General features: G+C 40.4%; 1 protein-coding gene across 2 annotated transcripts in view; it reads right to left on the minus strand.

Moving 5' to 3' along the window:
* The window catches only part of arhgap10 (Rho GTPase activating protein 10), a 51,495-nt gene that overhangs the window by 19,548 nt on the left and 17,505 nt on the right, over window positions 1-14,442 (minus strand). For both annotated transcript variants that reach the window (XM_085276552.1, XM_085276551.1), the window contains exons 5-17: window positions 14,225-14,326; window positions 12,643-12,753; window positions 11,920-12,024; window positions 11,313-11,442; window positions 10,718-10,824; window positions 10,491-10,585; window positions 9,778-9,859; window positions 9,546-9,588; window positions 9,372-9,440; window positions 8,863-8,937; window positions 5,631-5,715; window positions 4,137-4,195; window positions 2,661-2,766 (exon numbers count right to left, since the gene is read on the minus strand). In XM_085276552.1, the coding sequence (XP_085132678.1) occupies window positions 2,661-2,766; window positions 4,137-4,195; window positions 5,631-5,715; window positions 8,863-8,937; window positions 9,372-9,440; window positions 9,546-9,588; window positions 9,778-9,859; window positions 10,491-10,585; window positions 10,718-10,824; window positions 11,313-11,442; window positions 11,920-12,024; window positions 12,643-12,753; window positions 14,225-14,326 (1,169 nt within the window). The remainder of the gene's footprint in view (window positions 1-2,660; window positions 2,767-4,136; window positions 4,196-5,630; window positions 5,716-8,862; window positions 8,938-9,371; window positions 9,441-9,545; window positions 9,589-9,777; window positions 9,860-10,490; window positions 10,586-10,717; window positions 10,825-11,312; window positions 11,443-11,919; window positions 12,025-12,642; window positions 12,754-14,224; window positions 14,327-14,442) is intronic.

Below are 14,442 nucleotides of genomic sequence, written 5' to 3' on the forward strand. Positions count from 1 at the left end.
GACATGCACTCCTTCCCATTAATCTGATGGTGTTTGAACTTGTCAGCTTCGTGTTTGTATGAGCGCCCTGGCCACAGTTGCGATTGCAATCTTACCAACTTGGCGTGTGTGACTTTTACTTATTTTCTCTACAACACAAGTCTAAACTGCATGCAGTCACATTAGCAGATAGAAACACACGATTAAGACTGCAAATCTTGTTCAGCTCACTGAAAGGTTTGAATGTTTGCTGTTGTCATCTAGAATCGCCATTCCTTATTCAGTAAAGGGGCAGCTGAAGCACACACAGGCCCGAAAACACAGGGACACTGCTTCTAGTGACAGTGACAGATGGAACTAAAGAGTGAAGTTACACTACTCTAGTGTCACTGTTGACAATGCTTGTGGGCACAAGGGCAACAAGTCTTGAAGCACATTATGCACAGTATGCATGCGTATGCTGTCTCTTTTTGTCATTACATTTCTCAATTAACCCAGGGGGAATACTAATGCAAACATGACCCAATATCCATGTACTGTACAATGTTTTCCATGTCAGGAAAGGACTCATGGATGACTTGTCAATGTAGGATTGTAGGTAGAACCAGTTTAGCATTCTTTCATTTTGGACTATGCCACAGAGTGTGGTTTAGCAAAATCTGTGCACATCTTTTTAATAATTATGGTGCCTTCACAGATGAAAATCACCCTTGCTATATGCATTAATGTAACCCCATGCCATTACAGATTCTGGTTGTGACTCCTAAAAGTAATTACTAATTTCAGATGCCCAAATTCTCTGCAATTTTAGTTTGAGAATTTTTAAAACTGCTGCCGAAATATTTGCTCCTGTAGTCTTTCAGAGCATAGCAGCGGTTAACACATTCACCTTACATCCAAAAGACCCCTGGTTTGAGATGGGCAAGAGACACGAAGCTAGTCTAAAAGAAGGGTGGCTTGTTCATGAACTCCTAGTGCTGGTAAATGTGAGGATAAGGGTATTTCATGTAAAATGTGTGCCAAATCAAATATGCAGATACATTTGCTGTGCTGATCCTTTGGGAGCAGAAATAAGGGAGCAGCTGAAAGTACCGCGGAGTCTTTTCCTCTGACTCAGTGGCATTCACAATCACATTACTGATCAGTTCTGTTTGTTTGTTTTTTAACTTTAAACAACATCCCTTTTATTGTTTTGTCACTTGTTGATGGCATTAGAGTCAAGCATATATTTTTTTAAAAATCACACTTTCGAGTTTTACTTTTACTTTAGTAATTGTGAAAGACATTAGCCAAACTGACACCTTGCAGCACTGTATGATGCTTTGTGTCATATGAAATGTATATAAAACGCTTAAAAAAACACTACAATTAAGTTTAATTACTATGAACTTTCTATTAATATTTTTGTTCACATATAATTATTCTGGGGGATTTTTTTCAGATTTTCTTTTCAAAAGCACACAACATGGCCATTGATTAAGCTTTCTCTTTGTGTTCTGAATGCGAGTATGTATTAATCTCTTCATCATATTGCCATCGCTGACATGTAAAGAGGCCAGGGGATGGATCCACCTTACCAAATGATATTTACATTGAGGAAAGACTGGAGTTTTATTTAATGTCACCTACATCCATTCCAAAACTGGGAGTTCAATAGGTACAACTATATTAAGTGGTCAAGAAAAAGAAAAGTTGAAAAAACCTTTATTTGAAGAAAAAGTTATACGGACAGGTGAAGAGATTTCATACTCCAAATATGATGATATGCAGTGCAGCTGCAGAGAGACAGTTTAAATAGCTTCAAAGGATGCCTTTGAAGACAAAAACATTGGTGACAACTCACATTTATAACATCTCTGAAACCATTTCAGATAGGAGTGTGAAATTCTGGCTTTGCTTCCTTCCCCTGCAGGACATGCACACACGCCAACTTCAGAAAAATATTCGAGTCTCTCCAGTCTGGAGAATTTCACGCTGGATAATCCAAATTCAATTTCAATAGCGCTGCCTTTTTACCACAGCCTGATTCTGCAGCGGGTTTCTATGAAATAAGATCCACCAGACTTTCACTGCCTCAGGGAAGAGGGATTATTTACTTATCTTCAATTTGCTCATATTTAGTTTATAAAAAGCTTGCTGAGGTAAAACCTTGTAATGTTAGCTAACATTATTTCTTAAAATCTTTCTTCCTATCTAATCTCGCAAATGGAATGATGCACAATAGTGGTCCGTCCAGGGGTGTATACAGTAATCTCAAGAGAGGGCTTAATTTGAGTGGTCTATTTCATTTCGTTTCGCCCGTGGGCTGCAAAACAGCATGATGAACAGGTACGGCAGGCTACTCAATCCTCCCTCGACAACTTTAAATATACAACAAAATGACCTTAGAAAAAGAAAAAGAAAAGAAAAAAGAATCGAGACGCTAGTGGCATCAATTTTCTTACCCAGCAGTCACTGAGTAGACAGAGAAGAGATGGAGTGACAGCAGGGAAGGGGGAGTGAAAAGAGTGGGAGTGAGGGAGAGAGAGAGAGAAAAAGCATGTGGAGTGAGAATAAGGAGACAGACAGGAAGAGCAGAAAGAGAGAACTGAGAGAGAGAGAGAGAGAGAGAGAGAGAGAGAGAGAGAGAGAGAGGGGGTGGAGATTGGCTGAACTATGACCAAGGAACTATGAACACTCACTTGGCCAGATGCTTCATAAGCAGCCCGAGGACTTGTCGATTCCTCTCCGGTAGTTTGTGGACCAGGCAGTGGACGGCTTGGATGCGAGACTCGGGACTACCGCCCTCTGTTCAAATGCAGAAACAGCCGTGTACTCATATTAAACTACAAGGAATTCTCTGTGCTCCTCGCATGGCAAGGAGCCAGCACAGCTCAGATGGTACACTGTACAGTAGGAAATTTAAATAGATGATGAAAAATTCTAGTCGCTGCTGATTTGAGTGAGGTTTCGAGGTAAAGAGCTCTATGTTACTTCAAAAAGGCCTAAAAGTATTTATCGGAAGTCTGGGAATGTTTTAAAATGAGCAAAAGTTGGTGGACCTTTAAGCGTGCAACAATCAGAGGCTATCCCTCTCAAGTGTATGGGATTAAGCATTAGAGGAAAATACATCCCAGTTCAAATAAATGAAGAAGAGGTGTGATGGTGATATACGGTCTGAAGCCTCCCAGAATTTGGCAGCAGGGACCACTATGCTGGCGGAGAAGATAGCTTTACGTTACTGTCGCTACCGTATAAAGGGTTGTGTTAAAACCCCCAAGATCATCTCTTAAACACTTCCTCACACATGGGCATCTGACCGCCCACACGCTAACACACACAGGCACACAAAATATCATTACTATGGGAACGACAAGGATTTAAACATGGCAAAAGCTTCTTATGGATGCTGTCATCCATCAAAAAAAATATTCATTGCTAATCCATTTTTCCCCCCTCGTTATGAGGGCATTGCGAGCGCCTGATAAAAATGTCAACCTGATCCAATTATAGCACTTGTTGTAATAAGATTCAAGTTTGGCTTGATTTAAAACATTTCATACAGAAATTATGTTATGTGGGCAGAAAAAAACCCCTATTTTTTCCCTTCTTTTTTTTTCCTCTTCAAGGTCACTGGATGATTTTGATCCAGGATCTTTAATGGCTTTTTTGGCCACAAATTTAGTCCCATGTTAAACAGGTAGCGATTATATGGAGATTGGAATAAGCTCATCTGCAATGAAAAGACAAATGCAACTAAGCCAAAGGGAGCTGAAAGCCTCTTTGGTAGGGTTAGAATCAAGAACAAATGCACTGAGTGCTGCGAGTAACACACTGATACCACGCAGGAAGACATAAAAAGGCGATAATTAGCAATCAAGACACGCACACACCACACAATAGCTTTCAGACATAAGAAAGGTGACCACTGTTGCCCAACTTCCCTTAAAAGCACAAAGTTTAAACAAAGTTAGTAAAATTTAATTTAAAAGTGTTTTTACTGTGTCTCACTTCACTGCTCCTTTTCAATAACCCCCCGAAGAAGAACTAAGTAATGAACTCAGCTGCTTCAATTGATAAAATGCCCATTTCGCACTGATACGGCACATACATACACTTCTGTTTGCGTATGGTCTGCGCTCAGATGAAGAGCTGGTACATGAGGCGGTAGAACTTACTTGCGGGGCTAATGAACTCTTTGTAAAGTTCATAGGTCATCAGCGGCTCAGGAAGGCTCCTTCGCAGAGATAGTGAGAGAAAGAGAGACGGGTTGGGGGGCGGTGGGAGGGAGAAGGAGAGTTAAAGTGAGCAAGAGGGACAGAAATAGCTGGCACACTGTTTTATAGGGTCTGCACACAGCAATGATTAATGTGGCCAGGCCAGGAGATGGAATTAGACGGTGCACGCGTTGAGATAACCAAGTTCATCTGAAGGTACTTTCACACTGCAGCTGGATAGTGGCCAAAGCTACTTAGCCTCAGAGGAAACTGAGGAGATTGAGGCCGTTTTACTTCAGCAGGTCATGGAAGTAAAAGACAAATTAGAAAAACACTGTGTTGATTTAATATAGCACGTCAATAATGATAAGGGTACGGTAACTAAAATGCTGAGGTAAAACTTCTCAACTAAGTAATGTCCCAGAGTCCACAGTCCTCTCCATCAGTCTGCTTTTTGGAAGTGGTCAGTCCACACAAGTTTAACCCCCCTGACTAGGTTCATCATTTACATCCTAATTACATAGCAGTGACTGTTTGAAGACCTCCATAGTGACAAAATAAAACAAGTAATCGAAACCCCCCACCCCAAAAAACGGTATTAGTTTCTTTTTAGTATTTTTAATATGCATAAAAGAAAGCAGGCAAATTCCCAACTTTAAATGCAAATTTTCCTCCAATCAAGCAACAAGCAAAGCCAACTCAATTTGTTGCAACAGCATGTCGACAAAATCAGATTGGCATTTAAAATTATACCGCTTCATCTTCTTGCAGCCAAACTACATTTTTAATCTCTGAACTTCACCCACACTCGCTGCCAACCTGGAAGGAGTTATTGACTGTGGAACATGCATATCATGAGCATTATGAGTTCGCAAGGAGTTAATTATACAAAGGCACTCTGCATAATTAAATCTGTAGCCATTTTATAAAATAAAGCATCGACGCTGGATGCAGTGTTTCGCATTCAAGCAAGCGGAAAGGACCGCATTCATCAAAGGAGTTGTCGTGGGGTCAGAAATAGACTTGCTTGGATGCACAACAGCACAGTTTGACGGTTTATAAGATGAAAAAATATAATTACCTACTAAGCGTCTTTCCCCCCAAATAAGAGTTCCTGCACTCTTAACAGTGCAGCTATTAACATCTAATGAAGACAAAAAGCTACTGTACTCTTGAGCTGCTGAGAAGGGATGGCGGTAAGCTCTATTTGTCATATTTCAAATTAATTAGACGAATTAATTAAAAGTTTGTTAATAGGTACAATTCAACCAGAGGGTTTAGGTGTAACGTCTAGAGCTGAAGTGACTGCAAAAGCGATCAGAAGAATCAATTACCTTATTTAAACACTTGCTGTGCTGCAATGTTTTAGTATCAATGCTTGCCACTGCTTGGTGAAACAAATAACTCACAGGTGTGTGCGTGTCTTTCACATTAAAACATCACACTAATCCTTACCTCAGATAAAGCTTCAGTGCACTTGTTATTGTCTTAACATCCCAGTCTTCGCTGGCTGACAAATCCACTTCGTCGCTCTTCTCATCTATAAGAATCACAAACTTAGCATCACTGCAATTACTCACTGACTGAGGTATTCGCACCGAGGCGCCAATTAACTACCCTGTTCATATTATGCACAACAAATATGTGATTTAAATATGTAACTTGTAATTAGCCATATGAGGATAAAAAGCATTCCTGCTAGCCTTCGGGGGTCGCGTTTCGCCCCAGAGGATATGGAAGGAAGTTGCAGCATCTGTAGAGGGCTGCTGGCTTTATACTCATTACAAGTTTAATTAATCCCTTACTACTTCACTGACTCCACAGGGACTCCAAGGGTGTGTTGTGCTGAAAATTTGCGGGGGTGGGGTAGGGGGGGCTTTAGTCACACCGTAAGTAGCCTCTGATGAACTACAGAGGAAGTGCAATGTGTCAGTGAAGTGTTTGGAGTCTGACACATGTACAGCTTAGGGTCTTAGCCACCACACAGACTTTAGCTTCACGGGTGTTAGGTGGTCTGTTAATAGGAAATCTATTTATTTTTTATTTGATCTATCCACTGCAGGCAAGAGGACCGCGTGTCTCTCCGTCTGCATAATCCACAAAATTGCCTGTCCAGTGTCAACTTCTGAAAGCAAACGTTTTTAGGAAGCATGTGTAGCCAGGTGTGTCTCCACATGTGAGACTGATGGAGTTTGCAGAGGTGCTGTAGTCTTGCAAAAACAGGCCTGATTTGGCCAGGTCGGTGTATGCACAAACACAGCTGGAGCAGTTGGAGGAGCACTGATTGCAAAACTGTTAACGACACAGCATCCACCGAGGTTCAGTTCTATATTATTTTCTTTTGTGTTAGCAACAATAAAGACTAGGCAACCAACACCGTGCTGTGTGGGGACTTAATAAGCACAGCGGCAGAGTGACATAACACCAGCAGAAAAACTTTTCATCATACACAAAATATTAAGAAGGGAAAAGTTTGTTAAATAAAAATAGGGAATTTACTCCCCTTCACAGACTTTCAAATTTGAGGATAAGCTGATTGAAAGCCTGGACCAGTATGAAAGTAAGCCTATTCATGAGATAAGTAAATACCACATCCTGACCCAAACCCGAACAAACAAGTGATGTGCAGAAATTGGAAATGAAGCGATGGTTGTGTGACGTATGTGCTGTAAGGATGTTCAGTGGCACTAAAATGTAAAGACTAAGATGTGCAACTGATGCCAACTGGAAAAAGAAGAAGGGAGGAAGCAAATGCTGTTCAGGATTAAGATGAAGCAACAACCACATGCAGCACCTGTCAGTGTTTGCTTCCTGCGTGACTGATTTGTTCTTTTATTCTCAAACAACCAGCTCACAGGTAATTCTTCCAAAGTGCCTGACCCACGGTTAACCACTTACCCGTAACTCTATCTCGGTCGATTTAGGAAACGCCTATATCCCCACCTTTCCTGAAAGGTCTCAAACCAAAAATAGCCGACATTCAAACTAGAAAGGAGTCGTAGGTTATAATTTTTCTCTCAAGATTTTTCATTTATTAATTTTCTATAAATTATACAGTCAAAAAAGCACCTCATTAGCCTCACATTTTAATAACAGTTCCTTCTTACTTCAGGTGTGGCTATTCAGAGCAGCTATTGCATGAGTTTATTTTTGCGCTGTGCACACTCACACTGCAAAATGTCCTAACCGCCTGCTTGGTTCATCTAGTGACAGATGACTCTTCTTTATCATCTGGGTTTTTTGGGCACAAAGAGGCCACAGTGTGCCTGGCGGGTCAGTATTCAAGCGATACCATTTAACCAATGAAGGTGCACCATAAACCTTTTCAGCATCTGTTCAGGTCTAATTCAGTGTTTAACAACTTTTGCTTTGAACTGTAAAATATTAAATGCCTGACTTTGCTCCTTGGAAATGTGCATTCATTAAATTTACCTATGCAATTACATCTGGAGGACCAAAACCTCCAATTCAGCAGCTATTATGACCATATCGCCACCGACACCACACGCTGCCCTGCCCGTTCTGTCTGAACCACAGACAGGTCAGAGAGGGAACGGAGCTCACTTTTACAGGTTTCTTCCTGTTATATTGTTGTCTGTCATTCAATAGGTGCCGCTCTCTTTGTTTGTACTGTAATATGATGGGAGAATTTTGTATCACTTTGTCCTCTCAGATTGGACCGTGGCCATGTTGGTGGGTGAGAGATGAAAAGGAGGAGGTGTGGGAGGATCCAAAGTCTTTCTTCAGGGTTTAAAGCTTGTTTCACCCACTCACTGTGAACTGTTGTATGCAAGAAATGTTTGTGAATGTGTCTGTGGAGAAGTAACACACAACTGCTGTCATACATATTAGTCATTTCAGGGATAAAATACGAGTTGCGTTTAGATAGAAATATTTAGGCACAGATTAAATCGTTATTTTTCTTTAAATGAGTAACATGCAGATTCTCAAGACTAGTGATGGAAGTTTTCTATACTTTAAGGCTTTAAAGAAACTTCCGTAGCAGAGCATTAATGGAGTCTACCGCATGAGTCGGCGGGCTGGAAGGCTGGAAGGTTTTGGAGAGGAAGCTGAGACAGGCTGGCGGCTGCCTGAGTTTGTTGTCATTCTGAACACAGAGCTGAAAGTGAGCTGGTGTCTGCTGGAGACAGCAGGAAACCAGAGAGCAGACAGGGAGCAATGGAAAGGACAGAGGACAAGTTCTATAGAAAGGGAGTTGAGTGAAAGGGATTCGAGACGAGTAAGAGGCATAAAGGTAATTGAGAAAGGCAACTGACAGACTAAGCCATCTGCGAGCACACAAGAGGCCATCCTACTGGCGTGTTAATGAAGGAAAAGCCAAAAAGCAGAAGAATGTGAATAGGATGGACCTCGTTGGGTTGTCTCGGGGGGCTTAAAACTGAATGAAAGCGAAGCCAAGCTACACACTGGCACTTGTTGCACTTCAGAGAGCCACGGGTACCAGTGGGCTGAGTCACGGGATGATTTCCAATCGCTATCTTTTTAATATCACCCTTAACAGACACATCCAGACACATCCATTACATCAGCATATTCAACTAACTAGGGGCGACCTAATTTCACAGAGATAGTGCGGTGGCATTAAATTAAAATTTGTAACTTTATTCAGTCCTTACTTAAAAAACTAAAAATCTATGTGAGAAAAAGAAGAGAATGAAGAACTTACCAATCATTAATGAGAGGAGCTTCTGGACCTTGGAGCTTACCCCCACAACCCTATACAGGCCTTGGTCATTAATGCCTAGAATATAACAATAATAAAAATAATACACCTCTACTTGCATATTACTTACAATACAATAATGACAATTATTGAAATAATATATTTGCAGCATGATTTCAATTTTAACCAAGTTCATTATGAGGTAACAACATGCATAAAAATATCAGTTTTTAGAGGATCTTTTTATGAAGAGGTGGCCAGATAAGAGCAAATAAGTAAGAATAATGCCGTGAAAAGGCAGTTGCATGTCTTCAGTACAAGGTGCCTGCAGGTGATGCTGGGAAGTCTTTTGCCTTTTCAATACTGGAGAAAGTCTGCCCCCTTGTGTACAGATAAAGGCTTGCATGCATGTTACCTACTATTATTACTATCCACCAACACTGAAATTTATCCTGCAATTTTCCATATGCTAGCATCAGATATTTACATTATTAAATATATTTATAGCTCACCTCTTTTCTCTATTGCACTGATGGAATTCTTCACAAAACTGAAACCAACGTCATCCAACTGAGCGTCGACTACAGGTAGGGAAAAAATGAAGACGAAAAAAAACACCGATGCTTATAAAATTGTGATATCACATAATTTTACAGATTCAGTGTCTGGCACAGCTGGATCCTTACTTCCACGTTCTTTAGAATAAGTCCTCATAAGATAATGTCCGACCTGTTAAAGTAACAACCACAAAACACAGACGTAGAGTTTTAAAGTTTACGCAATATATTTTTGGGGAGTTCTAAGTATATGTTGGTGTAAAGCTACATGTATTTGCTCTCTACAAGATGGCAGTTAAAGAGAATGTATTAAAACTCCATGAGTGAGTGGTAGATGATGACATTGTGAAAGCTGACTCACAGGCTCCTTCCCACCCATGGCTTGCATCCAAAACTTGTGGTCATCCTCAGACAGAGCCTGCACTGTAAGCACCGTTCCTGGCCTGGGAGAGAGCCATACCACACTTGTATTAGGAAAAGCATCAGAGGTATAGTTTTGTAAAATATTAAGGAGTGCATGAAATGTATTTGCAAAAAAGCAAAAAAAAAAAACACCCTCTGCCACATACATCTTAGATTGGTTGTACTACAAAGAAGAGGCCAGCTGGTTTTATGACACTTCCAATCATGTAGGAACAAATGGGTATCAAGTTACTCATTACAGGGCGAACAGATGTGTGCACTGACATTTCCATTCTAAATTTAAGGTATTGCTCTTCTATTAATACTACAGAAAAGGGGCGGCGCAGGGTTAAGTTCTGTGACAAAACGGGATATATATTACAGCATGATGCGTGAGGGCGGTCCTCCAAAACAACCCCTGCAGTGCTGCCCTCGGCTATCCAAAACATAGCAACAAACACCAAGTGTGTGTGTGGAGCTAAGCCCTTTAGCAAAACAGATCTATGTGCTCTGTGAACAGTCTGTGGACAACATTTACATTGTGTTCAAGCAAAAGTCATCCAGCAGGCAATAACAAATAATGTGTCACCAGTAATCCAAATTAAACGACAAGTTTAATACAAGCAAGATTTTATCACAGTGTGTTTGAGAACATAGTAAGTGACAATATACCGATCTGTTATATCGAGGTCTAAACAGAACCTCCGGTCCAACACATCTGTCGTTTTCCGGACACAGGATTTGAGTGTGATGGACTCTGTTTCCCCCTGGAACAAAAAAACATCAAAATATGGTTGGTTATTTAAAAAAGAAAATGCATGACAAAATGAACGTTGTAATGGAAAGTAAAAGACTGAACAGAGTCTGATTTTTTTTTAGTGTGCGGCACTTCCACTCACAATCTTTCCTCCTGATCGGTGGTCAAAAGTCACCATGTGCAGGATCTTTTGCTCTTTAACAAATGTGCAGTAACGCTTGACCCAACTTGAACCAAAAGGAGGTGGCCCTAGATGAAACACAAATATTAACGACATACTGTAAACATTTCATGTGGTTTAAGTCATAACAAGCCCTTTTGGGCTCTGCTGCAACACGCTAACACACAATTGACAGTTCCAGTGTGGTTCTCCCCGGATAACGCTCGCAGTTTTCGCAATGTCCTTTTTAGCGAGCGAGTGACAAAAAAATACGCAGCAGTAAGCAAATTCAGTTAAAACATCTACAGTGTCAGCAACAAGTGCAACTTCAGGAACTTATCCTGTGTTTCAACTTTCTGTGTCACGCTACAGCAACGTTGCTGCTGATTTACATAAAAATATCTGCTATATCACCTCCATTTACACATTTGATTAGCAGCAACAACAAAAAATCCCCTTCTAATAAGGAAGAGTTATATTTGTGCTTTTTTTTGTCGCTCAGAGTTTGGCTGCCTGCTGCGCTTTATTAACTAAAATGTTATACACATACTATTACATGATCACAAACAAGTCTTACGTTTTTCTTGTACATAGAGGTAGCCTTCAAAACTGATGGGACTCGTCTGTCTGTACTCTTGCGGTGCCTCTCTGATCCTCTTCATCAGCTCGTTTACTTCCGACCGAGTGCCCTCAAATCGATTCCTTGTCTAAGAGGGAGAGGAAGCAAGCGCACACTCCAGGAAGTCACTTTCGGCCGCTTGGTAGGGATGACCTCCAGAGGCCTCATTAAGTCACAGCTTGTATTTTTATGGCTTCCATAAAACACCTTCAACTTTTTGAAATTAGCTGCTAATTTACAGTATATAAATGTAAAGGTAAGAATGAAACTGTGTCCTGCAGGATAGGAGAAATCGAAACAACAGAGGTGTGACCTGAAGCGGTAAAGAAAACAAAACATATTTTTCTCAGGAGTTGATGGCCAAATGAAGATAAACAGACAAGTAAATACTAGATCGGAACATGAAGAGGCCTTTTTCCCTATTTAGTGACCAAAAAGTTAAAATTTAATCTTCTGTTTTCTACACTTAAGACCTTTCTTCTGTTCCTCTCAAAGTGCAAGGGAAATGACATATATAAACATTTGCTATCATGGTAACAATTAGGCAAAAAAAAGTATTATTTACATTTTGAATATTAATCTGCAGCTCTCGTTTATAATGGTCAAAGTCCTTGGCGAGCTCAAAGCCCTGGTGATAAAAGGTGAAGACTGTCTGAAAGAAGGCCAGCATCTACAAGGAAAACACATGAGACGAAGAAAAAGACCAGAGATAAAAGGTCAGCAAGTAAAAGAGAAACTTGCAAACTATATCCACATAATGACAGGATACGATGGAATTGTTTAGTAACTTTTAGTCAGGCAAAAACTTGTGACGGTGTAGGACTTCACATATTGCCTTTTTGTTTTAATACGGAAGGGGTTTGGGATTTCTGTCATAAAGCAATACTGTTATGACCATCTGTATCTGACATTAAGTGTTGGGATCTGTAATTTTCCATAGTGGTTTTAGCTGTAACAAATCTACTAATCTGAGTCAGTATTAAAGTTACAGATTTCGTTTCCCAAGAAAGTAGATCCTTACTTACAAATATTTTCACATCTATTAGAAGGTAGGCACACTTTGTACAAGGGGAAATTTCAAAGACACCAACTCGATTTAGTGTGGGGTTGTTGAAAATGCACCCCTAGAAATAGAGCTCTACCTTTTAATCCATCATTTCATACTGTAAATCAGGCTAATCCCATGTACTGTATACACTAGCACATCGGTTTTGTTTTAAGACATTCATTGTGGTATGAATGAAACACCGCGCCAGTGCTTTTATGCCATTTTAGGTCAGTTACGCACCGGTTCCACACACTCAAACTTCTTTCTCTCTTGGATCTCCTGCAGTTTACACACGTAGTCCAGCGACTCCTCCTGAAAGTGCCTCCTCATGATTTCCACCTGCGTGTCTGCCTGGAGAGGTGGAGAACACACCCCATCATAATTATAGTTACAGGCAGAAGCGCAGAAGCAAAGAAGAAACATCACAATTTTAGTTTTTTTGGTGCAATTTGGGACATTGAGGTCTACCTTGGTATGGCTTTAAATTGGTATAGAAGACATACTGAAGTTAGTAAATCAAAATCTGACACCAATGTTTAGCTAATTTCTACCACCCCCACCAAAAAAAACAGGTTTGCTGTGTGATCAACCTCCATTTCTTGTCTCTTTGGACAAAGAAAAGCCACACACGCTAAAACTGACAGGAAAGAGACGAAAACTGAAGGAAGTGCATTGATCCGTCTTCAAGGACAGCAAAAGCAGTACAAGTCAAAGCGAACTTAAATGTCATTCAGACCATACAAAGACTGCACAGGACACCACGGCTTCCTTCCTTGTAGCTTAATGTGCAAACTGTTGATAAAGTGAGAAACACAATCTTTCTGATATCTATCTATCTGGCCATTATCACTGCTTCTTGTGCTTTGCAAGCCAGAGCTAACCCCACTGACTGATGGTGAGAAAAGACACACCAGTATTCACATCTACGGAACAAGGGGCGACACTGAACTCTAACCTACCAGTAGGGAATTTGAACAAAGAAAAGATCTACTTATTTCATTTCTGTGATTATTAGTATTTGAAAAATGCCCAGAAGTATCATAACCATCCAGGAACTACAAAGCAGCAAGGCTTGAATACTAGAAATACATTTTAAGTGCCATAGAGTATGCATATTTTCACACTACAGCAAGTTTGTTTCAATATTGTCAAGTAAACATCCAGCTCTGATTACTACAGATACCAAAGTTCTCACTTGTAGTTCACACACCAGGTTTATATTTAGTATAAACTGTTCACTGAGTTGTCCTAACAGCTGATGGAGTTCATGACCCTTGTAGCAAGGAATGAAATATGGGGTCTATTTATACAAGTCTGCTAAAAATCAGTATTGGTGCCACAGACTCTTGTCTTATAAGAGTCCCAAAGAATACAAAACCCCGCAGTCGTGATGTTAACAGTTCTAACCACCCCCTGGTTGGTGGATCTAACGTACGGGCAAGCTTTACAGGGTTTCATCACAAAACACAAAAAAACATTGTTTTGTAAAAGGTGGCTCAGTTCGTCGTAACTCAAAAAATGTCAGCTTGTGGTAGTGCAGCGGGGATTGATCCACAAACTGCAGCAGCCACGGTCAACCTCAGAGGTGCGGTACAAAAGAGCACACATTTCCTTTTCAAACAAGCCAGGAAAACTATTGCTGCAAGGCATGCCAGTGGAAACCCAAAGCAGTCGACCAGGTTTTGCAGCCTCATGGCACCGAACGATAAAGCCAGAACCGGAATTCAGACACTAAACAAAACATCTGCTTGAATAATCTTACTGTCATAATAAATTCATATCATGTACGTCACACAGAGCGGTCAGGCAATGATAAAGATACCTCTTGCAGTTGCGGCTCTTTCTTCTTTGATGACATATTTAGAAGCTTTTCCAAAGAACTGTAGTATTTCTCTGTTTCCTTTTCATATCTCTTTCTTTCCGCCTTAACAAAATACAGGGAGGAAAAAAGCAGTAAAATTAAAGGAGAAGAAATACTTCCTTATTTTTGGGAATTAAAGTAAGAAGCTGTATGTGTAGTAAAATCCATTAAACATTAAC

Source organism: Mchenga conophoros, linkage group LG6, assembly GCF_057382185.1.
Source record: "Mchenga conophoros isolate Kocher_MC1m ecotype Shallow Benthic linkage group LG6, M_conophoros_male_GT1.1, whole genome shotgun sequence".
Classification (NCBI taxonomy): Eukaryota; Metazoa; Chordata; class Actinopteri; order Cichliformes; family Cichlidae; genus Mchenga; species Mchenga conophoros.